We start from the raw sequence: 23,255 nt of genomic DNA, 5'->3' as shown, positions 1-23,255 counted from the left end.
TCGTATAGGCTGACCGCCAGAATTTGCATATGCATGTAGGTGCAAATAAAAGCCCACATATACATATATGTTAATACTCAGCACCAAATTATAATGCATGCATGGACGCTCATGTTTGGGGGCTGAAAAAAAAGAAAAGAAAAGAAAAATGCACCACTGTATTCACACATACTGTATATTGTGTAAAAAAAAAACAATAAAAAAAACTTATGTACACATACACAAACACATACATGGAGGATGTAGTGTTGGTCCTCATGTTAAATGGACCAAAACCACCGATCCGGGGGGGAAAAAATTAAGGCCACACATGTTTACACACAAATTGCACCCCGTGGGATAACTTAGCCCCGTTTCTCCAATGAAAGGCCACACTGTTAGATGATAATGTGCACATAGATATTCCCTAATGCCATTTTACTTACACCATAATAATAGCAATTGTGGTGGGACCAAGTCAGAAAAAAGGGTTCTTTCTACAAACGTGGGTCGATTTACAGGTGAACAGGAGCAACAGAGATGCTCTTTTTTTTTCCCGTCTTCCATCTGTTTCCATTCCTCTCCTCCCTTAATCTTAGCGTTTCTATCCAGAAAGAGAAATAGAGGATTTTAAAATCATAAAAGTTTTATAGAAGCCATAAAGGGTAAGCGTGTAGAATCAGCCTTTCTGAGCTCTCACTCCCTGCTATTTATACCCATCTGAGAGCAGTCAGGTAAAAAAAAAAAAAAAAAAAGGCTGTGAAACTAATCTAATTGCTATGAACCATCCTCTTTTTAGATCCCTCTTAGTGTATTTATTTTCTTCTGTATTTCAAGGCTCTTGATTTGACACACTTCATATTTCATTCTACCTTCCAGGAGACTCTAAACGTGGCCTCACAACCATTGAAATTGAGGCCATTGAAAGATAAAAGCAAAAGTCCTTGTTTATTCTTAAGTCATCAACAGTGCAGACATGACTTAATAATACAGTCTGACATGCAAGATTTTCTCCGAGGCTTTCAGCGGAACATTAAGCTACATTTATCGCTATATGTACTGTCGGGACACACGCCATTTCTATTCTATCGGGTTTTCCACATAATAAGGAAATGACTTTCAACACGGGCTCGCAAATGGGAGTTGACAGTTATTCAGCAGAATGGGGTGGCAGCCGACTCCTTCCCCCTAAACTATGCAGCAGGCTGCAAAATAGAAAGCAAGCCAACAACAAGAGAAATAAATGACTTTCTGGACAAAGGCAGCGCGGCAAAGCAGAAAGCATTTCTCCTGAGGCGCGGAGGGAGGACGAGGGAGATGGAGGTGGGGGGGAGGGGGGGATACATCACCTTGTGCAGCGCTCCATATCATTTGCATGGTTTATACTCTCCAAGGCCCCCACCATGCAAATGACTCATAAAGTAGAAATAGAGAGGACTTTGGAGCTGGTGTCAGGAGTGAATTTATATACAATTGCCAGGCAAGCCTGGTGCCCTAAATCATTTTCAATTAGATGACACTTTCAATATCGAGCCGCTGATTTAGAGATATTAAAACTTCTTCTCCCTTATTCTCCACAGAGTTGAAAGCAAGCAAGCTTATCAGCTACCCTCCTCACCCCTCCTTGCTCCTTCCTCTTCGTCTTTTCGTCCCCGTCTTCTCATCTTCCTCTACTTAAAGGTGTTTGTCAAAAGGATCCTTTACAGTCAACGAGTCAGCTCTTTAAGGGGAGGGGGCGACCCCTGCATATAAAACCAGGCCGATTTGCAATTCATTTTTAAATTTAGCATGTCATTGTCTGGGCAGCCATATGCAGCGCGGAAACAAACAGGCTTTCTTTTCTTTCTTTTTTTTGTTTTGCCAGTGGGTGAGTATTTCACTTGTGTTGCAGCTTGAATGGGCTGAGCGACTACAAAAGATGACACTAAAATGCATTTTTGCTTCTTTGGGAAATCGACCTGAATTTACCAGTTGCATTAACAGAGACGATTCAACACCGTCAATGGAAGATTATATCATAGTGTTTGTGTGTAAAAATAACCTGCGTGTCTTGTGAGGCAGCTGAAACTTTCCCTGCCTCACCCTCACAAAGAGCCTTTCTGTTCTCCGTTTCTTTGCTCACCGGTCATCAAGGCGAGCATCGATTTTGAATCTCTTTAAATAATCCATCCTCATTCACATTCTGCTCATGTGGCCCTCTCGACCTTTCCTGAGGCTGCCTTTCAAACATTCATTACACCACGCTCAGCAACTCCTCTGCATCTGCCTGCCACTTCATTGTAAAGCTCGGTCTGAAAAGGCAGCTATATTTAACCGGATGCATCAGCGGACTCCTGCTCTATCCAACCTTTCTTAAAGGCAATAAAGCTGAGTGAAATTGACGGAGTGGGGTCCATATCGGGCGCTTTGCACGCTGGGACCATCACCATCACCTTATCTCCCCCGACACTGCGGTGAACGAACAGCCACCCCGACCCATTCTCAGGCAATAAAAATCTATATCTTAATGCACATGCACTAACACAATGTCCCAGAGAATTGAAGCCAAATGGCATCTCCACCTCTCATCGCTGTAGTCAACATCTCACATTGTGCCTAACTTATGTCTCCCTACCCTTCCCGACACACCACCTCCTCCACCCTCTTACAGACAATAAAACTGAGGCTTAGATGGACATCTCCCATTTCTACACTTCCCTTTAACATGCTTTCCTCCACCTTCCTCTTCATCTCACCCCCCCTCCCTCCATCTTTCCTTTTCCCCCACCCCCCACCCATCGCTGCCTGCCACTTCACCCTCATTTCTTCCCTCCACATTCTCCTCCTCCTCCTCCTCCTCCTATCTGTTGTACCCCACCTCTTCGATCTCTTGCTACATCCTATCAGCCGCCACCCCTCCCCTTCTCGTGCAGCTCCCAGTGTGATTGTGTGTGGGGCAGGTCCTACTGACAAGCCTGGGCTGGGCCGATAACGGCAGAAGCTGAACAATGGGGGGAATATTGTAAAGTCTAATGGAAAGGAGCTAGAGGTGGAAGGGATCAGGGACATAAATCACAGTGCCTGGCACTGATGGGGCTTTTCAACAGCAATAAGAGAGGCAATACCTCTCAGAGTACCAAGGCAGAGGAGAGGAGAGTGGACATGCATACCCCTCCCCTTGTCTCAGATAGAGAGAAGACACATATGCAATGACCTGACACAGACGACACTCTCTCGCAAAGACACATGTGCATTTTCCTGCATACACAAAAGCCTCTCTTAGACATCCAGTGTTTTTTTTTTTTTTTAGGGCAAACATTTGCAAATATGCACACTAAAAGCACTTTCTGAAGGGTATGTAATAGCACCGTGTCAGTCAGTGTGGGGGACGGATGGGGATGGAGGCAGCTCCCATAAGTATGATAACCAGTGGGGATGGATGAGTCACATTTCTCCTTTACAGCGTTCTGCTATTCACTGTGTAAAGATAATGGACAGAGCCACTTAGTAATCAGAGGTAGAATTAAAGAGTTTCTCTCACCTCCATTCTGTCTCACTACAACGCCTTTCTTATTCCATCGCTTTTTATTCTGCCATAGTTTTTTTGTTTTTTTTAACCTGCCATCATTTCCAATTATCTATAAATAAATAGCTTCTGCATTTAGAAAAAAGGTGCCGTGTGAGTTTAATCCAGCCTAAATGTGAGCAAGGGCACTTACAGTATGCAAAAACAAAGGAAAGAGCTGTCAGCATAGGGCAAAAATAATTCACACTACTGTTTCAACATTTTACAAACACACAGGACCTTCAGCGTTGGATTGTTACAGGCCGAGTTTTGATTAAAGCTCAAGGTGAATTGAGTTGTGGCAGGCTGCATTGATCGGTCACTGAAATGACATCCAGCAGCTGCAGGGGAAGACACAGTTCTATTCAAGTTTGACAGTAAATAAATTGTTGGCCAAGATAGGTATTGGCAAAACGGAGCGTGTCAGGGCTGTCGGCCAGTTGAGTTGGAAATGGAATGAAGGGAGTAAGCGCGAGGACAGTCTTTCTGACCAGACTCAGCAAAGCCAACTTTCAAAATAAGAGCCAGGTTGTAATAAAAAAAAGTATCCTTCATACATACATTTGATATAAATTGCTGTTTGTATGGCAAGTGTAAAGCATGTTGCAAGTGAGAGAGGAGTCAATTTGAATCGTAAAAATCTATGATACGTAGATAAGTAGACACAAATGTACAAAGCATGGATCCCCACGTGCACACACAAAAACCACCCACCCATCAACCCACCCACTGACGGGCCATCTTTAAGGATTCATCACTGTAATTTGCCACATAACAGCAGCTGCCAAGTCGGAAACTTGGCCTACAGTCAGTTTTGTTTAAAGAGTGAGGGTGTGAGAGCGAGATTAGACATCCTTCAGAGGACTTCATTAATCATGGCCCTCCTATGCTCATCCCAGATTCTGACACAGATAGGAGCCAGGTATGAAGGAGGAAGAGGAAAAGACAGACCGAGGGAGGGAAAAAGAGCAAAGGAAAGCGCGGGGGGGGGGAGATCACAGACTTGTTAAAAATAATAAGCTGCTACAGAGCCACGTGGAGAGGCCCTAGTGAGATGGGAATTGCTGATTAAATTAAAGCCTCATTAATCAGCTCTTGACCACGACTCCGCCATTCCTCTTGTTCACTCTGCATCACCGACTTCCCCCAGTTTTTTTTTCTCTCTCTCTCTCCATAGCATTTCATACACCCTCTTGCCAAGAGAGGGACGCCTCATGCTAAAAGGTGAGGGTTAAGAGTCGGCGGGAGGAGGAGGAGGAGGAGGATGAGGTGGAGAAAAGACCTGGCAACCAGCTCCCATGATTAGCCTGGAAAAATAGCAATCTGGCCTCCTGCCTCCTTGACTGCCCCCTGGTGAAAGTGAGCACAAGCAGGGCTGCCAGTTTGGCTCCACCAAAGGCCCACTGCCACACACACACACACACACACACTAACACACACTCTCTCTGTGTCGCTCTCTATTTTAAACCAAATTTGTGTCGGCAAAGCTTTGTTGGCAGCCGCTGCTAAATATCTGCTGTGACTTGGCCGCAGATCTGGCAGCAGCATTGGTGGCTCTTTGGCCGACTTTGAGGAGCGGGAGTGAATGAGCGATGGGCTGTCGGCGTGAGTAGGCAATACTGTGATGATGAAGTGGTTTTGAGAGCTGAATGCCTGTTTTATAATAGGGGTGATTATGCTGAGGTCATTAGAACCTGTGCATTACATCACGACTGGCAGCGAGGGGAATCCCCCCCCCCCCCCCCCCCCCCCAGCCTTAATGGAGAAAAATGTTTTTTCTCCTCATAACAAAACCAATCAATTAGTCAGTCAACTAATCAATGAGTCAGTAAATCCACCGGTTTACTTTGTAGGGAAATGATCTGTGCTCACTTTAATATGGAACATGCATTATAGATGTTGTGTGTGTCCTCTGATGCTCTTAGTGGAGGAAAAACGCCATGTCCTCGTTAAGACTCAATCAATTAGTCGGTCAGAAAATCGTTTGTTCGTTTTGGTGTTTACGACATGGATTGCAGTCTATGTTTACAGTAAGTGTCGTGGTGACATTAATCATTTCCTGTGATGTACCTTTTTGTTGTTATCAGAAAAACAAGTCTCTTATTATAGTATATTTCTATATTCAGTTCAATTTAGGCTGGATTACAGACGTCCAGTGAAATTGTGACGCATAGAAATTATAACCTCTAAAGTCACTGTAAGTGCATGCGTGATCATATCGGTCTTTGAAATGTAGTAAAGCAGAAGTGAAAAAATAGAAATTAATTATTCTGCATGTGCATAATGACATCCGACATGAGATTCATGATGTGTAATTACCAGGATGAGGGTGAGCGAATTTGAACAATTTAAAATCTTTATTGCCACAATCTGTTGAGTGGGTTTATCAAAGCTGTTTCAGTAAAAAAAACAGTTGCCTGCTGCATCTGGAAGAGACACAGATGAGGTCCGTGAACAAAAAACCAAAACAATGAGCTGGAAGACACTGAAAAGCACCATAAAACTGAAGGGAAAAGGTAAATACAGATTACAAAAGCTTTAAATAGAAGTAACCCAAAATATTATATAGTAATTATACTAAAGTAAACTATAATTAGCCAAGAAATCTTAGAATAAATGCCAAATTTGAAACACATATCGCTAACAGACATCAATCTCCTCCCCCTATTGCGAGATGAATGAGCTGTATGAACAGTGTCGCCTTTCAAAAACCACATTTCTGCCTCTGCTTCCCGCACCCCGCCATGTGAGGTCCCCCCTCAGGACCACCACATAAATTGAACTGGACTCCTGACATATCTGACAGCATTCTTTTCACTCCCTCTGCGCCCTATCTCTCTGCTCACCCTGCCGTTCCCCCACTCACTCACTCTCTCCCTGTCCGTCCGCCACAGAGGGGGGGGGGGGGTAATAGGATCCCTGGTCTGCCTGACCCCCACGTAAATGGAAAGGGCCGACACAAAAACGAGAGGAGGGAGCAGCGGCCACTTAAAAAGGAAATGGAATGAAGTGGGGAAATGGAACAGGAGGGTGGGAGAGAGGGAGCGAGAGAAAAGCAGGGGAGGAAGATGGGGCGCGCGCAGGAAAAACAAGTGCCCAGCCATGTGTGAAAGACATAATTGAAAATGTCAAAAGATGTAAGGAATGACAGCAATGAACTGGCTGAGCATGGCAGTGCAGTCTGTCAATGAGCTATGGCCTCCATCCTGAATAGGTTTTCCCTTTCACTCCTCTCTTACATATATTCTCTCTCTCACACACACACACACACACTCATAAGTACATGCTTAAATAATTTGCGATATCCTCCTTTACTCATTTCATTTCATCCATATGCTCCTTGTCTCTGTGTGACTTAACCTCTCCGTGGCAGGTTTCCCAGCAGAAGGTGCGAGCGCGCGGCTGTCCACATACACGTGGCTCAGTGTGAACGAGAGCCTATGCAAATAGATGGATTTGAAGAGGAAATGTGATATCAGATGAGCTTTTGACCCTAACGTCAGCTTTATTGCCTTTTCCTCACATTTATTGTTTTTCACGAGTTAACCTCCTCCATCTTTTCATCTATGTAGACGAAGATGAGATGGAATGTGCAATGTTAATTATCAGCAGATCAGAAATTTGTGGAAATATGCACTCATTTTTTAGGTGGGAAATCCACTTATTAAAACTGCATGTGCCATAATTAGGAACTTGTGCATTGGCTTTACTTTCCAGACCATGAGACTACATGCGTTATTTATGCCGTCTATGATTTAAAGACCATCGAGGCGAGACAGGTTTGATAGATTCCAGCTTTTGATAGCCAATTAATGAACACACGTGTTTGATTTACATGTGTGTTTAATCTATCCAATCACAGTTCCCCCTTTTTGAATGTTCCTCGTGCATCACATTTTGCTTGGAAGTATTAACAACTTGAGGATATTCACATACAGTGGAGAAGGATGACCACCAGATAAGGGATACATTTTTCTTCATGTCAAGTAAAAAAAAAAAAGAGTTATCACTTCCCATTAATATATAAAGTCTGTCTTGAAGGAGCTAATTTTCCTGAGAAGCATTTATTTTTTTCTCAGCATCATTAATTAAGCAGAAAGAGGGGGCTGTGTGGTCATATGGAGATGTGAGGATGTCATTTGCATGGCTTGATGACATGGATGGAAATCACTATGATACATACAGGCTTTCTGCCCACTCATGAATATTCATTTATATGCAGTATTTATACCACCAACACAACACAACACAACACATCAAACAGTAGATGTGCCGGGTGGAAAATGATCTTATCAGAAAATCCACGGGTGACTACATAGCATTCAGCTGTAGTCCTCGCACCGTGAAGAATCGGCTCAGGGATTTTAAGTTCACCAAGTTCAGAGTGGCAGCGCAAGCGGCTTTAAAACAGCCATTTGATAATAGAGCTCCACAGAAATGTCATGTAAGTCTTAAATGAGAGATACCAGGAACCCCCTTCTGTAAAGACATGAAACAGGAAAGCTGAACAACACGGTGTAACGGCAAATACCACTGTGGCTCAGGGAGACCGTAACGGGCGATATCCTGCAGCGATGTCGAAGGTGAACAAGGCAGCTCATCCTTGAACCCTAATATGTGTTTCTATCTGCTGCTTCTGGGAATCGGTTTTAGCTGTACTGTAATGCTGGGAATGAAAATGGAAGGGAAGAAGCAAAAAAAATGACCTGGAAGTTTATTAATTAGACATTCCAGGGCAGAGGAGTCAACAAAATCAAACCTGTAATGACAAATGATGACTTGCATTCTATATAATCTAATCGACTTTATTGCTCACATGCCTCACAATCAGAGTGAAATTATATTTTACTTGTGATAACATTTTAAAAACAGACTTTTGTGTAGAGGGTCAAACGAGAAATAGATGTAAATGTAAACATTTATTTGTTCTATACTAAAACATTATACCCTTTTTATTAGACCTGAGCTTTGAGGATGATTCAGGACCAAATATACTCAGTAATAAGGTGAAATTTAACATTTTTAGTGTCAAAGTTAGACTAAAAGAGTTAGAATTCGAGTTGAATTCAACCCTCTTTCAGAGTGGATTTGGTCCTATTGTTACTTTAACACTACAAAATTCTTAATCTTCTTAAATTTGAATGACTGCAGTACTGTCACTTTACTTATAGACATACTGTAGTTAGACAAAAAGGAATAGTGTGAGCGAACGTTTAGCCCAACATTGCAAAGCCTCTCTATCACTGACGATGACAAATGAATATTACAATTTCAATTACAGCCAAAAAAAATGACAAAAGGAGCTGCAAAAATCACTAGCTTTGATACATAGTTATGCGCTTTCAACAGGTACCATGTGGGAATCGCGCTGGCGTGTGCGTCTGTGCGCATGTGACTGTGTGGACACAGTTGTGTTTAGCTCAGCTGCATCCACGTAGCCCATGAGTTCCTCGACACGCGGCGCAGTGGAAAATGAGATGGCCAGCCAGCAAGAAAGAGTGCCGACACAGCAAACAATGCTGCAACCAGGGACAGCCGGTAATGGGATAAGTGGCGGGTTACAAATGTGCCAAACCGAGTGTGAACACCGCGTTAGGTATGCAAATGAGGAGGAGAACCCATTGGCTTGGCTTGCATGGTCCATCTACTCCACAACAGCCACAGTGACACAAGACTTGTCAGAGGTGGCCTGAACCGGTGGCTGCAGCAGTTTGCGCTATAACTATAAATTATATAGTTAATGGGTTATAGATTTCAACGTACGGGAATTAATTCAATCCACCTTTCCTTGTAAACGGAGTGATTCTCCTTTCTGGACGAACGAACGCTACACTGTTGCTCCGCCCTCAAAGAGAAGTTCTTTTTCACCAGATTCTGCAGCAGAACTATTTTTTCATACAAAACATCAGCTGCTTTTTTTTAGATCTACACTGAACTCTGGAGGTACTCACAGTTACACTTAATATTCCCCGAGAGGCAATTGGCTGAATAGCAGCAGTAAAAAAAACCACCACACATTTTAGCAAAACTGCACTACAACAAACAGCATTCACAGCAAGGTACGAATGACTTCTTCCCTCTTCTCTTCGTGCATCTGAGCGGGGTTAAAGCTGTAGCCCGACTGAAGTTAATAGAACAGACGGTGGCAAGGATTAGTTAAAATACACTTGTAACTTTCTGCAAGCCAATAGCCTCGTACGGGAGCAGTGCCTGAGATTGTCCTAGTGTGTTTTTGTTACAAACACAACACGAATGTCCACAGACGTCTCTCTGGGGATTCTCCTGCAAACTCCCTTAAGTATCATCTTCACTTATAGTAGAGGTAATGAGAGGACACAGCAGTAGAAACTCTCACATAGACAAAGTTCTGCTGCATTCATTATGTGATGCGTATGAATGGCGAATGTCTCGATTCCAAATCTGCACACATGACCTGGATGTGAGCAGACGTGAGCCTCTCACACCTTTAAACTCTAAAGTAGGAGAAGACACTTTGTCCCTTGTCAAGACTGAGAAGTGTGGCCACACAAGGCCTCGGACAAAGTGCAACTCCCATCGCTTACCTACTTTATTAATCAGACACGAGTGCATTTTATTTACACTTTAAAATCAGAGCAGCAATTCAGAGGTTGGCAAATAGTCGATATCTGGCCAAGACTTGTCCAGCAAAGCTGCAGCTACTGCCAAGTGACAACTCTGCTGTTGTTTGTAGCTGCTGGGTTGGAATCACACAACAGATTAATCAGTTGTTGGGCTAGTTCAAACAGCCTCCCTCTGTACTCCGGCAACACTCCCCCGTCTTTTCCTCTTCCAGTGCCCATATTTATCTTTTTTGATTTGGCACTCTTACAGCCAGAGAGTTTGTTTTTCCCCCCCTCTTTGTATGTAAACAAATGAGAAAAAAGGCCAGTGGCAGTGTTAAAAGGTACAGAGGAGGGGCAGAATTTTCCCGGCGTGGAAGAGCAGAAACAAAAGGGAGAAGAAAGTGAAAATGACCCTTTGCAACACCACAATCATAAAGCGGCATGCCTCGGGCTCCTTTGAAGAATAGTCAGGAGCTCTTAAGGTTTAGAGAGGAGAAGAAAAAAAAAACCTGATTTCTGTTCTTCTGCATTTTTCTTTGTCCTTCCAGCTCTCCCTCCTTCTCCCCCCCACCCCCCTCCCTCTTTTTCTAATTTTCCTCGGGACGAAGGTGCCTGCCTGCCTGGCACATGACATTGATTTCCATCAGCGCTTGGAAATAACCTCAGAGCTGTTGCCAGGGTAACCCGCATCTACCTTTTTGCATTTTTGCATATTGCCAATGAGGTTTTTTTTTTTTTTTTTTAAACCTGTCTGCTTTTTTTCATTGCGTCGGCCGTAGCACACAGAGCGATAGAATGACAAATGCTCTTAGGTAGAGAGGCGATGGCAGGGGATGGAGAGGAGGAGTTGGGGGGGGGGGGGTGATGAAGGAGGAGGAGAGAGCAGCGGCAGGGTGGGTGGCAGGTGAGGAGGGGGGAGGAGAGGAGGGGGAGTGCGTAGAGATGGATGGCTATGCCAGGCAGGAGCAGGCAGGGCCATGGATACTCTTGGCACGTAGTGTGCATGTGTGTGTGTGTGAGTGTGTGTGTGTGTGTGTTGTGGGGGAGGGTTATTGATGTCTCTCGGTTTGGGGCCAGGGGGGCCAGGAAGGGAGAAAACAATAAAACACCAAAGAGCTGACACCAATGGACTCCTGCCTCCTAATTAACTACATAAGGATAAGAAATGAGATTGAGAGAGAGGGGGACGGGGACGGGGGGGCCGGAAAGATGCATGAGGAGAGATAAAAAAAAGAGAAGAGAGATGGAGAAAACAGACCAGGGAGAGAAGGAAGAGAGGGGACAAACCAAACTGAACACAGTGGGTCAGAAGCACAGCTTCCCTTCACACACACACACACACACATGCACTCCTGTCTGTGCTGCAGACCAGTACAAGCACTGACACTCGAATTCCCTCACCGACAACAACAGCTTGTTTTTGTGTAAGTCTCTGAAAATGTGTGGGTACGGATACACTGGGGTGGCTATCGAATTACCAGAGTGTGTCATGAGAAATGTTGATGCACAGAGAGAGAAAGAGAGAGACCAGGGTTCGCCTGACAATTCCTCACCAACACTTGCCTCATTGGTTCCTCTCCCACTTGCCTGTATCAACAGCCCAGTCAAAGTGCAGCCGGGGAGAAAATGAATCTCTTATTACCTGATTATATTATCGGGTTTCGCTTGGAGTGTCAGTCAAATATTCTACATCAGCATTTCATCAGGCATGCTATGGTATGGCATGGTATAGACGAGTGTGTTGTAAAGCAAGAACCACGGTTGGAACAGGGCAAGGCAGCGGGTTGTGCCTGAATCGGGGGGCTGTAATCATCTAAGACAGGCCTCCCCTTGCTGAGGAATAAAGACTGGCACTGGCAATATGCTGGCAGAAAGCAATTTCCTCGAGTGCTATTCCCTCTTTGGTGTCCACTAGACACAGACACACACCAAAGCAGTGCATTGCCCAGCTATCAATTTCACAATGGGTTCAACAGTTTCACTCAGGTAAATCACTGGCCTCTCGCTGTCTCACTATCAAACACACACACACACACACACATGCAACATAAACAGACACAAATAAACCACTGCTTTTTTTCCCCAAATAGGCTCAAACATACCACATTCATCCAGCCACAGCCATCAGATTTGCTTTTCATTCCCCCTGACCAATGCCTGAGTGCACTCTGCCAAACCACCTCACAAACACACACAAACCAATAGTGGAATTTATAAGCCATCAATGATAGAAAATGAAACATGATATTCTGAGAACTGCCGGGGCAGCAATGAAGGTTATATAGAGAGAAAGAAATACATATCAGGTGTAAATCAGTCTTATAGTATATATCCCTGGCTCAATGTCCCGATGCATCTTGGAGGGGGTTTGGTAAACAAAATTGAACATTACAAAATTCATGAGGTCCAGAAATCCTAACTTGGGTCTCTTTCCTCCTGGAGGGCAATGTTATTATTATTTTTTTTTTCTTCATCCTTTGCAACACATCTACACAGTCTGAGGCTAAGACTCGAGAAAAGGGCACATTTGCATACCTTCCATAAGGACGAAAATCTGATCATATAAATGTAAATAAGGTGAGCTTAACTTATACTTTCCTTGGGAAAACAGAAAAACGATAACACGAGTGAGCAGCGGGCAGAGGAGAATGGATGGATGTGGAGTGGAGAGGGCTTCAAGTGAGGGACCCGCGGATCAGTATATGCATTAATGTCAGGGAATGAGGGGGAATTTGCTTTTCTGCACACGCTGCCACAAAGTGTTCACTGCTGCGGATGCACAGCAGGAGGCAGTGCTGCAGCAGCAAAGGCAGGATAGATGAAAGCATGTCTCTTTTGCACACTTTCATTCTCATTTTGTCATAGAACGCAACACAGATTTTTCTTTGAAACAATTCATTTGTACATTTTATAACCACTGTTCCAAATGCTAAGTATCATCACATCCGTCTGCTGTCTTTATTCATCTATAAAAAAGGCCATCACTCACTCATTCACAAGCAGTTTTGATTGTTTTGGCTGTGGTTTGGTTTTGAGTGTTTCCAAAAACGGAATTGAGCAAAAAAGAAACACAGTTCTGCAGACGGAGACATCTTGTAGAGGAGAGGGAGAGGTCAGGTGTGGCCCAGGTCAAAGGTGACAGAACCGAGTTAGTTTGATTATGTTTTGTGTTAGTTTATTTATGTATTTATTTTTCATTTTCTCCTTTTGTTTTTTATAAAAAAAAATTAAGTTTTATGAATATTTGTTTGGATTTTGTTCACCTTGAAAGAGGGGAAAAAAAAACAAGAAAGTAATATGGTTCTTTTACAACTCCTTTGTGATGCACATTACATTACAAGTATTTTTTATTTTTTTCTGTTTTCACAACTGTGGCTTACAGTGCTGTTTTTCCAAATGTGCCATATTTCTCAATAAAAATATAAAAAAATAAAATAAAAAAAAAGGTGACAGAACGGAACAAGAAAGATTACTGACCTAAACTAACCTATTTGTACAGTTACTGTGATGCCATCTAGGCCACGTGATCTCCATCCACACGGAACGCCCTGAAACGACTCAAAACGCTGTAGCAAATATGCCAGCACTGTCACCGGGGGTCTGTAAAGTCTCTAAATATGCACACGGACACGGCTCGAGATGTAAACATTATTTCTTTCTTTCCCCTGGCTCAGTTCATTCTGTCTCCATTTCTGTTATTATATCTAATGTTTGCAATGTCTTCTTCTCTGTTTTTTTGGTATAACGTTACAGCACTCTTGACGGGGAACTTTTTGAAAGCGGCAAAGCAAAAGATTGTTTGCGCTTCGTGCCGTTTCCGTCTGGACGTGGCCTTGTACTTGCACCTTAGCTTTAGCACACAACGTGCAGTTGCACACGTAACTGACAACAGATACGTTGAAATAAAGGGTGTTGAAGGGTGCAAAGTAAATGTATAGATTTGTTCTTTTTTTTTACATCTCCAACATGTGAATCTATAAAAACACGTATAAAAGCTTGGCAGTTCAATAGAACAGAAATAATGGTACAATGCGCTTTGACCACTAAAACTGTTGCCGTATTCAAATCCTATGAGGAACAAGAAAAACTCTGCAGTGCAAAATAAGCAGAAAACGATTTTGAGAACTGCACACATGCTTTTCTTTTACGGTGTGTGCCGCGACGACTCGGAAAACTGTAAACTCATGTGATGTTTTATTACTGTTTTCTAGAGACTCATAAGTGTCAACGTATAGCAAACTCTACTCTTTTTTTTTTTTTTGCCGAGAGCACAACGTCTCTGATTGCATAGGAATAAAAGTCCTGGTTGAATTCAACAGAAGCATTTGACTGTTTTGATTTAGCTAATAAACTGTTATTTGGCTGCGAGGCACACAGGCTTTCAGACCAAATGTAATTGTGACAGAGAAAAGTTCATGGCTCAGAAGATACAAGACAAGCATTTTATTAGGCCGCTCCGGGACATGCCGCTTCACCTACAGAGAAAATGAAAGGACAATCTCTCTGGTTGTATGTGCACTGCAGGCTCAAATCAGATTATTTTACCCACCTACTGTGGCTTTAAATTTGATCTTTTCATTTCTGTCCAAACAAACAGTCAATCCAATTTCCCCCCTGATTCTGACATACAATGGAAACATCAGATACTGTATATGCCACAAACTGCATGAGAAACAAAACAAAAAAATCAGCTCTGAAGGTGCTGTTTAATTCTTCCTGAGAACAGTTCATCCCACTGAGGAACAAAATGTGATTCACATTTTCATGACCTCCAAGTGGGTTTCATCACAGTGCGACTGTGAGGATGCCAACACGGTCAATGGTGCATGAAACTGCCTCTTTTTATTGGCATGGCATTCAATCAGTTCCTCTTGGGGTATATGTCCTCGGCTTTGCAGTGGGGGCCACCTATTACGGCGCTCCCTGCACCTGCACACATCTTACTACCCAGACCGTTTTAATGGCCCCTCCATCCCTGCATAAATGCAATCAGCCCTGTCAAGAAAGGCAGAACCACTCGCTCTCTTCCTCTATTGTTTTTGATGGATTATGCAGAGGAACCATCGCCGCATCCTCCCTTCCCTGTGCCCATATCTATGAATTCCACTGGAGCTGGCTTCCATCCAGGAGATCCTCCCCCATCCTTCCTACTCCCACCCTCTGACCTCACAGGGTGCACACACCCACCATTACATCAGCCTCATCCACCTCTGTGTAGGGTGACAGTCACCCATAGTGCTGTAGACTGTATAGAAAAATGGATGAAGTCTTCCAGTTTGAAAAGTGACGTCGAGAAAACTCCGTTTGAATAGAAGTCTATGGGAAAATAAACCTAAGTCTTGCGTACTTTATAACATCGGTAAACATTTTCCTGAGGTATTTTACTCTCCGTCAAGATGAGGACTGACAGTACTCTAGTCTTCACTCGGTGTAGATCACTTCCCTGACAGACTGTACTTTCTTCTGCTTTGTATGCTTCTGTGGGTTTATGTTGAGTGGCAGTGTGATTAAAAATGTTCACATTGACGGTTGACATTGACGTGTCCATCTTTAGTTTTGAGAAGCACTTACTGCTTTCAAGTTACTCTTCACTACATTTGGAGACCCTGTGCAGCAGCGTCTGTGTGCGTGTCAGTGTCTGAGTGAAGCAGTGTTCACACACCACATGAAAGCGGACATGGACGGGAAATGAGAGCGCTCGACATTAATTTGTTGACAGTTTGCACTTGAAGAAGTTTTATTTTGCTCTTTATGCTTCTGTCGGGTTCCTGACTCCATTCCAATGCAACAGCTCCTCACTACATCAGTGGGTGCAAGTCAGCCACTGATGTTTACCTGAGGCATAGATTTTTGTAGAAAATTCAAACCAACTACAATTCCACTACAATATACTGGCATTTAAATATGGTTAATGCATAAATAATTTTAATATAGACTCTTGAATGGCCTCAATCGCGCATGCCAGTTGTTCTCTGGGTTCTCCGCTTTCCTCCCACAGTCCAAAGACATGCAATGTGGGGATTAGGTCAATTGGACACCCTAAATTGACCATAGGTGTGAGTGTGAGAGTGAATGGTTGTTTGTCTCTATGTTTCCCTGTAATGGACAGGTCGCAAGTCATACAAAGGATAAAGCGGTGTAAATTAGAAGTAAATACCTGATAAAACACAGCACCTAAGAGCGGATACTGTGTCACTGACAGTTGTATCATCCAATAGGTGCCTGGTTGTGACCTGTGAATTCCGGCTATCATGGCACTGGCCAAATCACGAATCTCGAGGCGTCAGAACAGGAGTTAGATGTCTATTTTTTCCATATAAAGTCTATGCAGTCACTCTCAGTAACAAACGGGTGAAAAGATAACTTGAACTAAAGAAATCATACTCAAAACAAAACATTGCTCAGCCAGCACCCAAACACTAAATCGGTGGAAACTTTTTAAAGTAAAGTGTAGTCCTCGCAAGAAGTGATTGAAGAAACAATGTTTTTCTTTACAGCACCTTGGAACCATCGCACATCAGAAAACATTTCACATTTTATTCCTTACAGGGAGGAAGAGACTGCTGCTTTCACTCAGTTGTAGAAAAACAACAGCCTTGGCATGCAGCAGCACCTTGAAGGCTGGTGGGGGGTCCATATTTCATTGTCAATTGCTTCTGTTATCATGCAACACACATTCACATGCTCTGCATCAGTGTGAGTCTTAACTGATGTGCCAGTCAGTCAGCCCCATTAAACCCCAAAGCAGTCCCTGGGCAGCCCTTTTGTCTCCACTGTTTTTTCCCCTCCGCAGCACTAAACAGCAGCTCCCACAACATTCACTCCAGCTAAACAACCTTCGCCTCCCCAGAGAGGAATGACTTCTTCTCTCCTACTTCCACTGGTGACTTTAATGAAATATGCAGCTGTCTTTTAATCAAAACAAGGCCAATTTGCATACGGACAGGAAGGGGACGTAGACCCTCCCTCCTCTCCCCACCCTGCCACCACTCGAGCTGGCTGCAATCCAGGCAGACGAGCGCCCCAATGTCGGAGAAGAGGGAAGGAGATGGCGAGGAGGCGGAGGAGGAGATGCAGGAGGTTTAGATGGGGGCAAGGGGAGGGAACGGTGGAGTAGGAGAGGCGGAAACACGGCTAAGAACAAGCAAAATCCAAATTAAACAAACGAACAGATGGATGGGGCACATTAGCATATATCAACAACAAACAACGGCGTCCATGCTTCGTGTCCAGGAGAGTGTGTTGGCAGGGCTCAAGGGTAAATCGGGCACAGGATTAGAGAGCACCACTCTGTACGTCTGCTTGTACACACATTTGTTTTCATACAGATAAGTTAGCGATGTGAAAGGTGATGATTAGCCGAAAGTGAGCGGGGGGTGGAAAGAAAAAAAAAACGACGACTGACAGCATGCACAGGTTTAATAAATGCAAAGCCATTAACAATCAGCGATTAATTACCAGCAAATTACCTTGCGTCGATTATTTTGGTAGCACAGTGCAGCGAGGCAGGGGGTGTGTGTCAGCTGGGAAATGGGTTGCAGTCTTTTGTTTTGGGTTGTTTTTTCACGGCTCAGGACTGAGGAGCCGGCAGATAAAAACAGAGTTTTCTCCTGTTCAGTGTGTGTCTAAGTAGCTCTGAAGGAGACTGAGGCTGCCGAAATATTTGCGTGTGCGCGCGCGTGTGTGTGTGTGTGTGAGTGTGTGTGTGTTGGGCAATGGGAACATGAGAAAAACAACTAGCCACTGGTGCCACACCAGCACAGAGAGGCGTTGGCTGTCTTCTCAGGAAAGGCTTACCAGGCAGATGGTGAACTGGCTGACTGGAAGTCTTGGATGTCTAGTTGTCTGGCTGACCTGGTGGCTCATTGGCTGTCTGGATGGAAGGAGTCTGCCTGGTAACGACGGAGCCAGTGGGGGAACAGGGAAGGCTGATATGTCCTTTAATGAAAATTTATGCACAAATGGGTAATAATACTGCATGCATTTTTTTTTTTTTTTATCTGACAATGAGCCATCAAGGACCAACACACTATATTAGAATAGAGTAGGCAGAATATTCTGTCTGCAGGCTTTGTCCCTACATGACTGCAATATAAATCACTGTTATCCTGCCAGGAGACACTGGTAACATGCCACCGTGGAGCAATATGGTGGTGGGTTGAAGAGCAGTGATATATGAGGCAATGCAATCCAGCTGAGACTTATATGTACCTGCTGTTACATTTGGCATGGATTTCTGTATTTCTGAAGCAGCAAAATGGTGGAGGTCCCACAGTCCAAAAACATCGGTCTTCTGCAAGAACAAACTGCAGCTCAACACCGGCTGCATCTGCTTACTTATGACTCAAGTCCCTCAAAAGGAGGGTTTTTCATACTCTCTTCTTGCTGTGACTGCCGCTTACACATTCCTTAGGAAACGGGGATATGTGTTGATGATTCTGAGTCACAGTGTCTGGACTGATGAAGGGGCCGGTTCAATCATATGTCACACTGAGCTGTCCCTTTAGCTTTGCTTGTTTGATTAGAAGAGAAATCATTCAGAGCTAGAGTACAATACACGCTGTGATAAGTCACAGACCCACAAAGAGGTAAACTGAGTAATTGAATGATGGCGCCGAGTGCTGACAGCAGGTTTCAAGGAGAGAGCTGAATCCTATTATTGAGACCTTCTGAAGGTGTCCAGCAATTCAACAAACTGTGCTTCTCACTAGACAATAAGTGATCAGATTTATCCCTGACACATTTTAAATGTATTTCATTCACACAGAGGACATCACATGAGAAATCTGGAAAAGCAAGATGCAAGATGCTGCAGAAGCCAGCCAGGCTACTCTCTGTTTAGTTATGCACATATGAACTGCGATCATTCTCATCAAGAGTCTTGAATGCACATGGAAAATGAACTCCTAAGTAGCCAAGGAAGCCTGTCCTGAGGCTACTAAAAGCGCATGATTCAAACATTTAAAAAACGTTTTACCGTTTTAATCATTTTAAATCTGCATTTCAAAAATGGCATGGCATGAGCAACAAACAAGAAGTGTGTTAACAGTGTGTGTGTGTGTATGTGTGTTGCAAATTAAAGCTCAAAATGGCAAAAACACTGTTGCTAATCCACTCACCTTCATTTGAGTCCGTGTTTCTCAACTGTTCTGCTAAACTTCTACAAGACAAAAGAGATAAATGATTGTGTTAAATGTTAAATGTTGTATGTTAAATGACTTAACATAATGATTAGTACAACTAAAATGATACTCAAAATGCTCTTACAAAGCATGACATTGGTCACATCAGAAGAAGCTGACACCTGTTCTTTAAATACATCAAAAATGGCGAAGTCTTTGCCAATTATCCAATCAGAGCCGGCCACATGGAAGGACCGCCCTTTCCTGGCTGAACGTTTTCAAAATAAAGGTTTACATTGGAAGGAAAGTTATATTAATATTTATTTAATGACTAAATGTGATCGTTATTCACTAGTTTTAGTAGCTCTTCCTTCATAAGTAGATTAATTGGATTTTAAGCACTATCTAACTCCTGTAAAATACTTTGATAACACAGAGGTAAACCCATAACCACCACCAGGAATATTACCCAATTTCCTCCCAGGGATTGATAAAGTTTTCCGATTGTGATATTGTTAATGTTATTGTTGAATAATAATAACATACACCACATTTGCAGTGTGCCACACACAATCTTTGCATGTTTTATCAAAGATTTTGCAGTTTTCTTACTTTTTACTTTTTTTACTTCTACTATTTGAGGACAAACCCCCTCAAACCTCAGTCATTCTCTGCACAATGAAAACCATTGGCCTGTTTGTGAGCAGCACAGATGTCACTTTGTGTCTACCTTCAAACTGTTCTTGTACCTGGCAATGTCATAGCACTGTCACGTATGTCATTATCGCTCACCTTCATGTTTCAGGACGGATGCCAGGGGAAGACAGAGAGGCGTCAGCGATAGGTCAACGTTCAGTAACCACCGTGGTTGTTGTTTTCTTTCCTGAAACTTTCGTCCTCTCTCACCTTCACATTTCTCATTTGTCACTAAGCCACCACCGTCATCCCGAACACAAGCCGGTGAACGTGGCACAGATGTGAGGAAGAGCCACAGCAGGAGCCACAGTGTGTGAAAGGGTGACATTCAACCCTGGAATAACAACAATGTCAACACGTTACGATCAACAGGGGAGCTGAGAAAGAGAGTGGTGAGAGGTGTAAACGAGAAGCGCTATGAAAGCAATGCTGAGCGAGCACGGTGTGTGAAAGGTGCAAATTCACTTCTCCTCCAGTGTCTTTTCTTATTCTGCCTGATTCTGAGAATGTTCCTTTACATGACGATAACACCACAGATGACAATATCAATCCCACCGTGGACCATAATCCTGTAACAGGAGATAATATTTAAGGACTGAATCAAAAAATGTACATACTCAATGTCAAACGGGATTTTGGGATAGTTACTCATTCTTGCACACTGTAACATTTAAATAATGTCATTTTACTTAATAACTTTTGACAATAAACACATTTAACTTTAAACAATAAAAATATCAATCTTTATTCTTTGAGATAGCAAACCAAAGATAAAACCTTGATCTATGATACCATTACAAATTACACAAGAACTTTACAACAGTAAACAAAGTAAACCTTATATCTTCCTCTGGGTAAAAGACAACAGTTATCGCTCCTCTTTGCATGTATGGAAAATATCGTAAGAATCAAAATAAACACTATACGCTTGTTAGCAAATGATTGGAGATGGTTCAAATTTGGATGCAACATCACTTGGACTTGAATATGTCATTTTACGGGTGTTGATTTAAAATGCTCGGACACAAAAATATCCTCATTTGAACGACGCTTAAAGCTTGTCGCGTAAATGTAAAACCACTCAAACCACTATCTACTGGCAGGTTCAGTCACACAAGTATTAATATTGAATGAACACATATGGACCACTCCACGAGCAGGTGAACTCAGTGAGGGGAAACAATTACATTGGAGCCCAAGCAACAGGGCACGACATACTGTACGAGTGCAGGCAACAGAAAACAAACACCGTCTAAACCTAAAAGAACAATGAACCTCTGGAATGACAGTTGAATTAGGCCGATCACACTAAACATACTCATAAATACCTATCCATAAATCAACTCTATATACTGCATGTGCTTCTCAAAACAGGAAAAATAATCACTTTTATTTGGTTTAAGGTCAGAAAAAAAAAAAAAAATGGCTGCACGGGACAACAGTTGCACAAAATTCCCCCACACAACCCCAACTTATACAATAATATTAGACCATGAACAACAGCAATAAAAATACAATAGTAAATGAGCAATGTAAAATGCAAGGTATGACTGTGTTACACAATATTGGCATTATATAGTCAGAGATAGGATGTTTTGACAAATAATGGGTCTTAAAAACATCGAAACACGACAGAAAAATGACCAGCGGACAGATTTTACTCCCAAAACTTTTCCACACTGCTATTTGCTTTCTTCTTTCTATTTTTTATTTTGCAGTGCAGAGGTGTCAGCAATATCTTTACTTCCTCCATAATACTATAAACCTAATCTAATTATCCCTACTTTACCCTAGTCCATACAAAACTATACACCACAACACAAAATAGACCGGGTCAGTGGCATCAACAGTTATTTCGAGTTTAGAGCTAATCTGGTATAATCTGATATGCTGTACTTCATTTTGAATAACCGTCTCTCCTTATCTGGACAGTCCTGCATAGTGAAGCCTCGCGGAGAGGTTTCCTGTACGCCACAGGCCTTTTCGCCCAAGAAAACTCCCTTTAGTCATAATTACAAGTGATTCTGATCTATTGTCTCACTGTTGAGTCGTCGCTTGCATAGCTGCTGTATTCCACTGCAATGTAGACTGAACTGATGGAGTGAAGCAGCCAGAACTAACAAAAATCAGACACCTACACGACCTGTGAAAGTATACGATTCATTGTTAACAATCCAAAAACGTAGAGTGCATTGGGAAGCTGGTGGGGACGTCTGCAGGGCGATTGTTTTCAAAGCTGTAATGATGTAAAAAGACAAGAAAACAGCCCACAGAAGGGAAACGTGGGGATTTACTACCGAGTCCTGTGTCTTGTAACCTGATAAATTAAAAGCTGTGTTTAGGTAGTCCTTCTATGTGACGGAAAATGGTCTTCACAGCATGAGTGCGTGTCTGTGTGCATGAGTGGGCCTGTCCATGTAAACAGAGTGTGTGTGTGTGTGTGTGTGTGTGTGAGAGAGAGTGTATCTTTTGTGCCCGACTGTCTCCTGAAATTATACAGCCGCACCACACAGGACTCTCTACATCTCATGGGACAGGGCCTCGTGCTGAGCAGCCACGCCGTTTGCCTGCAGAGCGTTCGGCTGCTCCGCAGGCTGACCGTTGGTTTTTGGCTCAGCGGTGGGATGAGAGGTGAAGTGGCCGTTGGACTCGTTTAACCTGCGGACACGGTACGTCTCATAGTGGATGCTGCCCGTGATGTCCTTGATGTTCTGCATGTGTGTCCTGAAAGAAAGACAGAAGACGGTATGAACAAAAACAGCAAAGTAATGGTCTCTTACTTCGACTAGTTGGTGTCATTATGTTAAACTCGTACGTTTTGAATAAGGTTTCATGCGTGACGACCCAGAACCCAGAACCGTTTGTCAAGTGCAGAAAAAAAAGGTGTCTTACACTGAAATAACCTAATCTGCGATGAAAAGGTTCAACATCGTAATTTAACTGAATCAGACCATTACACCGGGCACATTTGTCACAAAAAAAATATAATTTTATGATCTTATGATTCATGTAACCTATAAATTAGGGTTATTAGGGCTACACTTTCATTATCAGTTCATCTGTCGATCATTATCTCAATGAATCCATTGGATGTTAGGTGAAAAAAAATAAAATAAAATAAAATTGTCACTCTATTATGTCATAACTGTTCTGGTTTAAATAACCAGAACATAATCACACTTAAGACACTGACAATTCTGATCTCTGTGTGTGGTTTTTAAACACAACCCTCAAATCATCCATTCATATGTTTTTTATAGATTCATCTTTCCGGCCCTGATAGAAATGCCTTTGGTGACAATTTATTTGTGTATGTCGTCAGGAAGTCAG

At 42.9% G+C, this 23,255-nt stretch overlaps 1 protein-coding gene across 6 annotated transcripts in view; it reads right to left on the bottom strand.

Moving 5' to 3' along the window:
• Nucleotides 1-20,639: 20,639 nt before the first annotated feature.
• Nucleotides 20,640-23,255, bottom strand: part of septin9b (septin 9b) — a 67,199-nt gene continuing 64,583 nt past the window's right edge. For all 6 annotated transcript variants that reach the window (XM_058640622.1, XM_058640624.1, XM_058640623.1 and 3 more), the window contains one exon: nt 20,640-22,649. In XM_058640622.1, the coding sequence (XP_058496605.1) occupies nt 22,445-22,649 (205 nt within the window). In that variant the 3' untranslated portion in view covers nt 20,640-22,444. The remainder of the gene's footprint in view (nt 22,650-23,255) is intronic.

Source organism: Solea solea, chromosome 10 (genome assembly GCF_958295425.1).
Source record: "Solea solea chromosome 10, fSolSol10.1, whole genome shotgun sequence".
Classification (NCBI taxonomy): Eukaryota; Metazoa; Chordata; class Actinopteri; order Pleuronectiformes; family Soleidae; genus Solea; species Solea solea.
The sequence above is the reverse complement of the archived record's forward strand: the minus strand, read 5'-3'. Positions and strand labels throughout refer to the sequence as shown.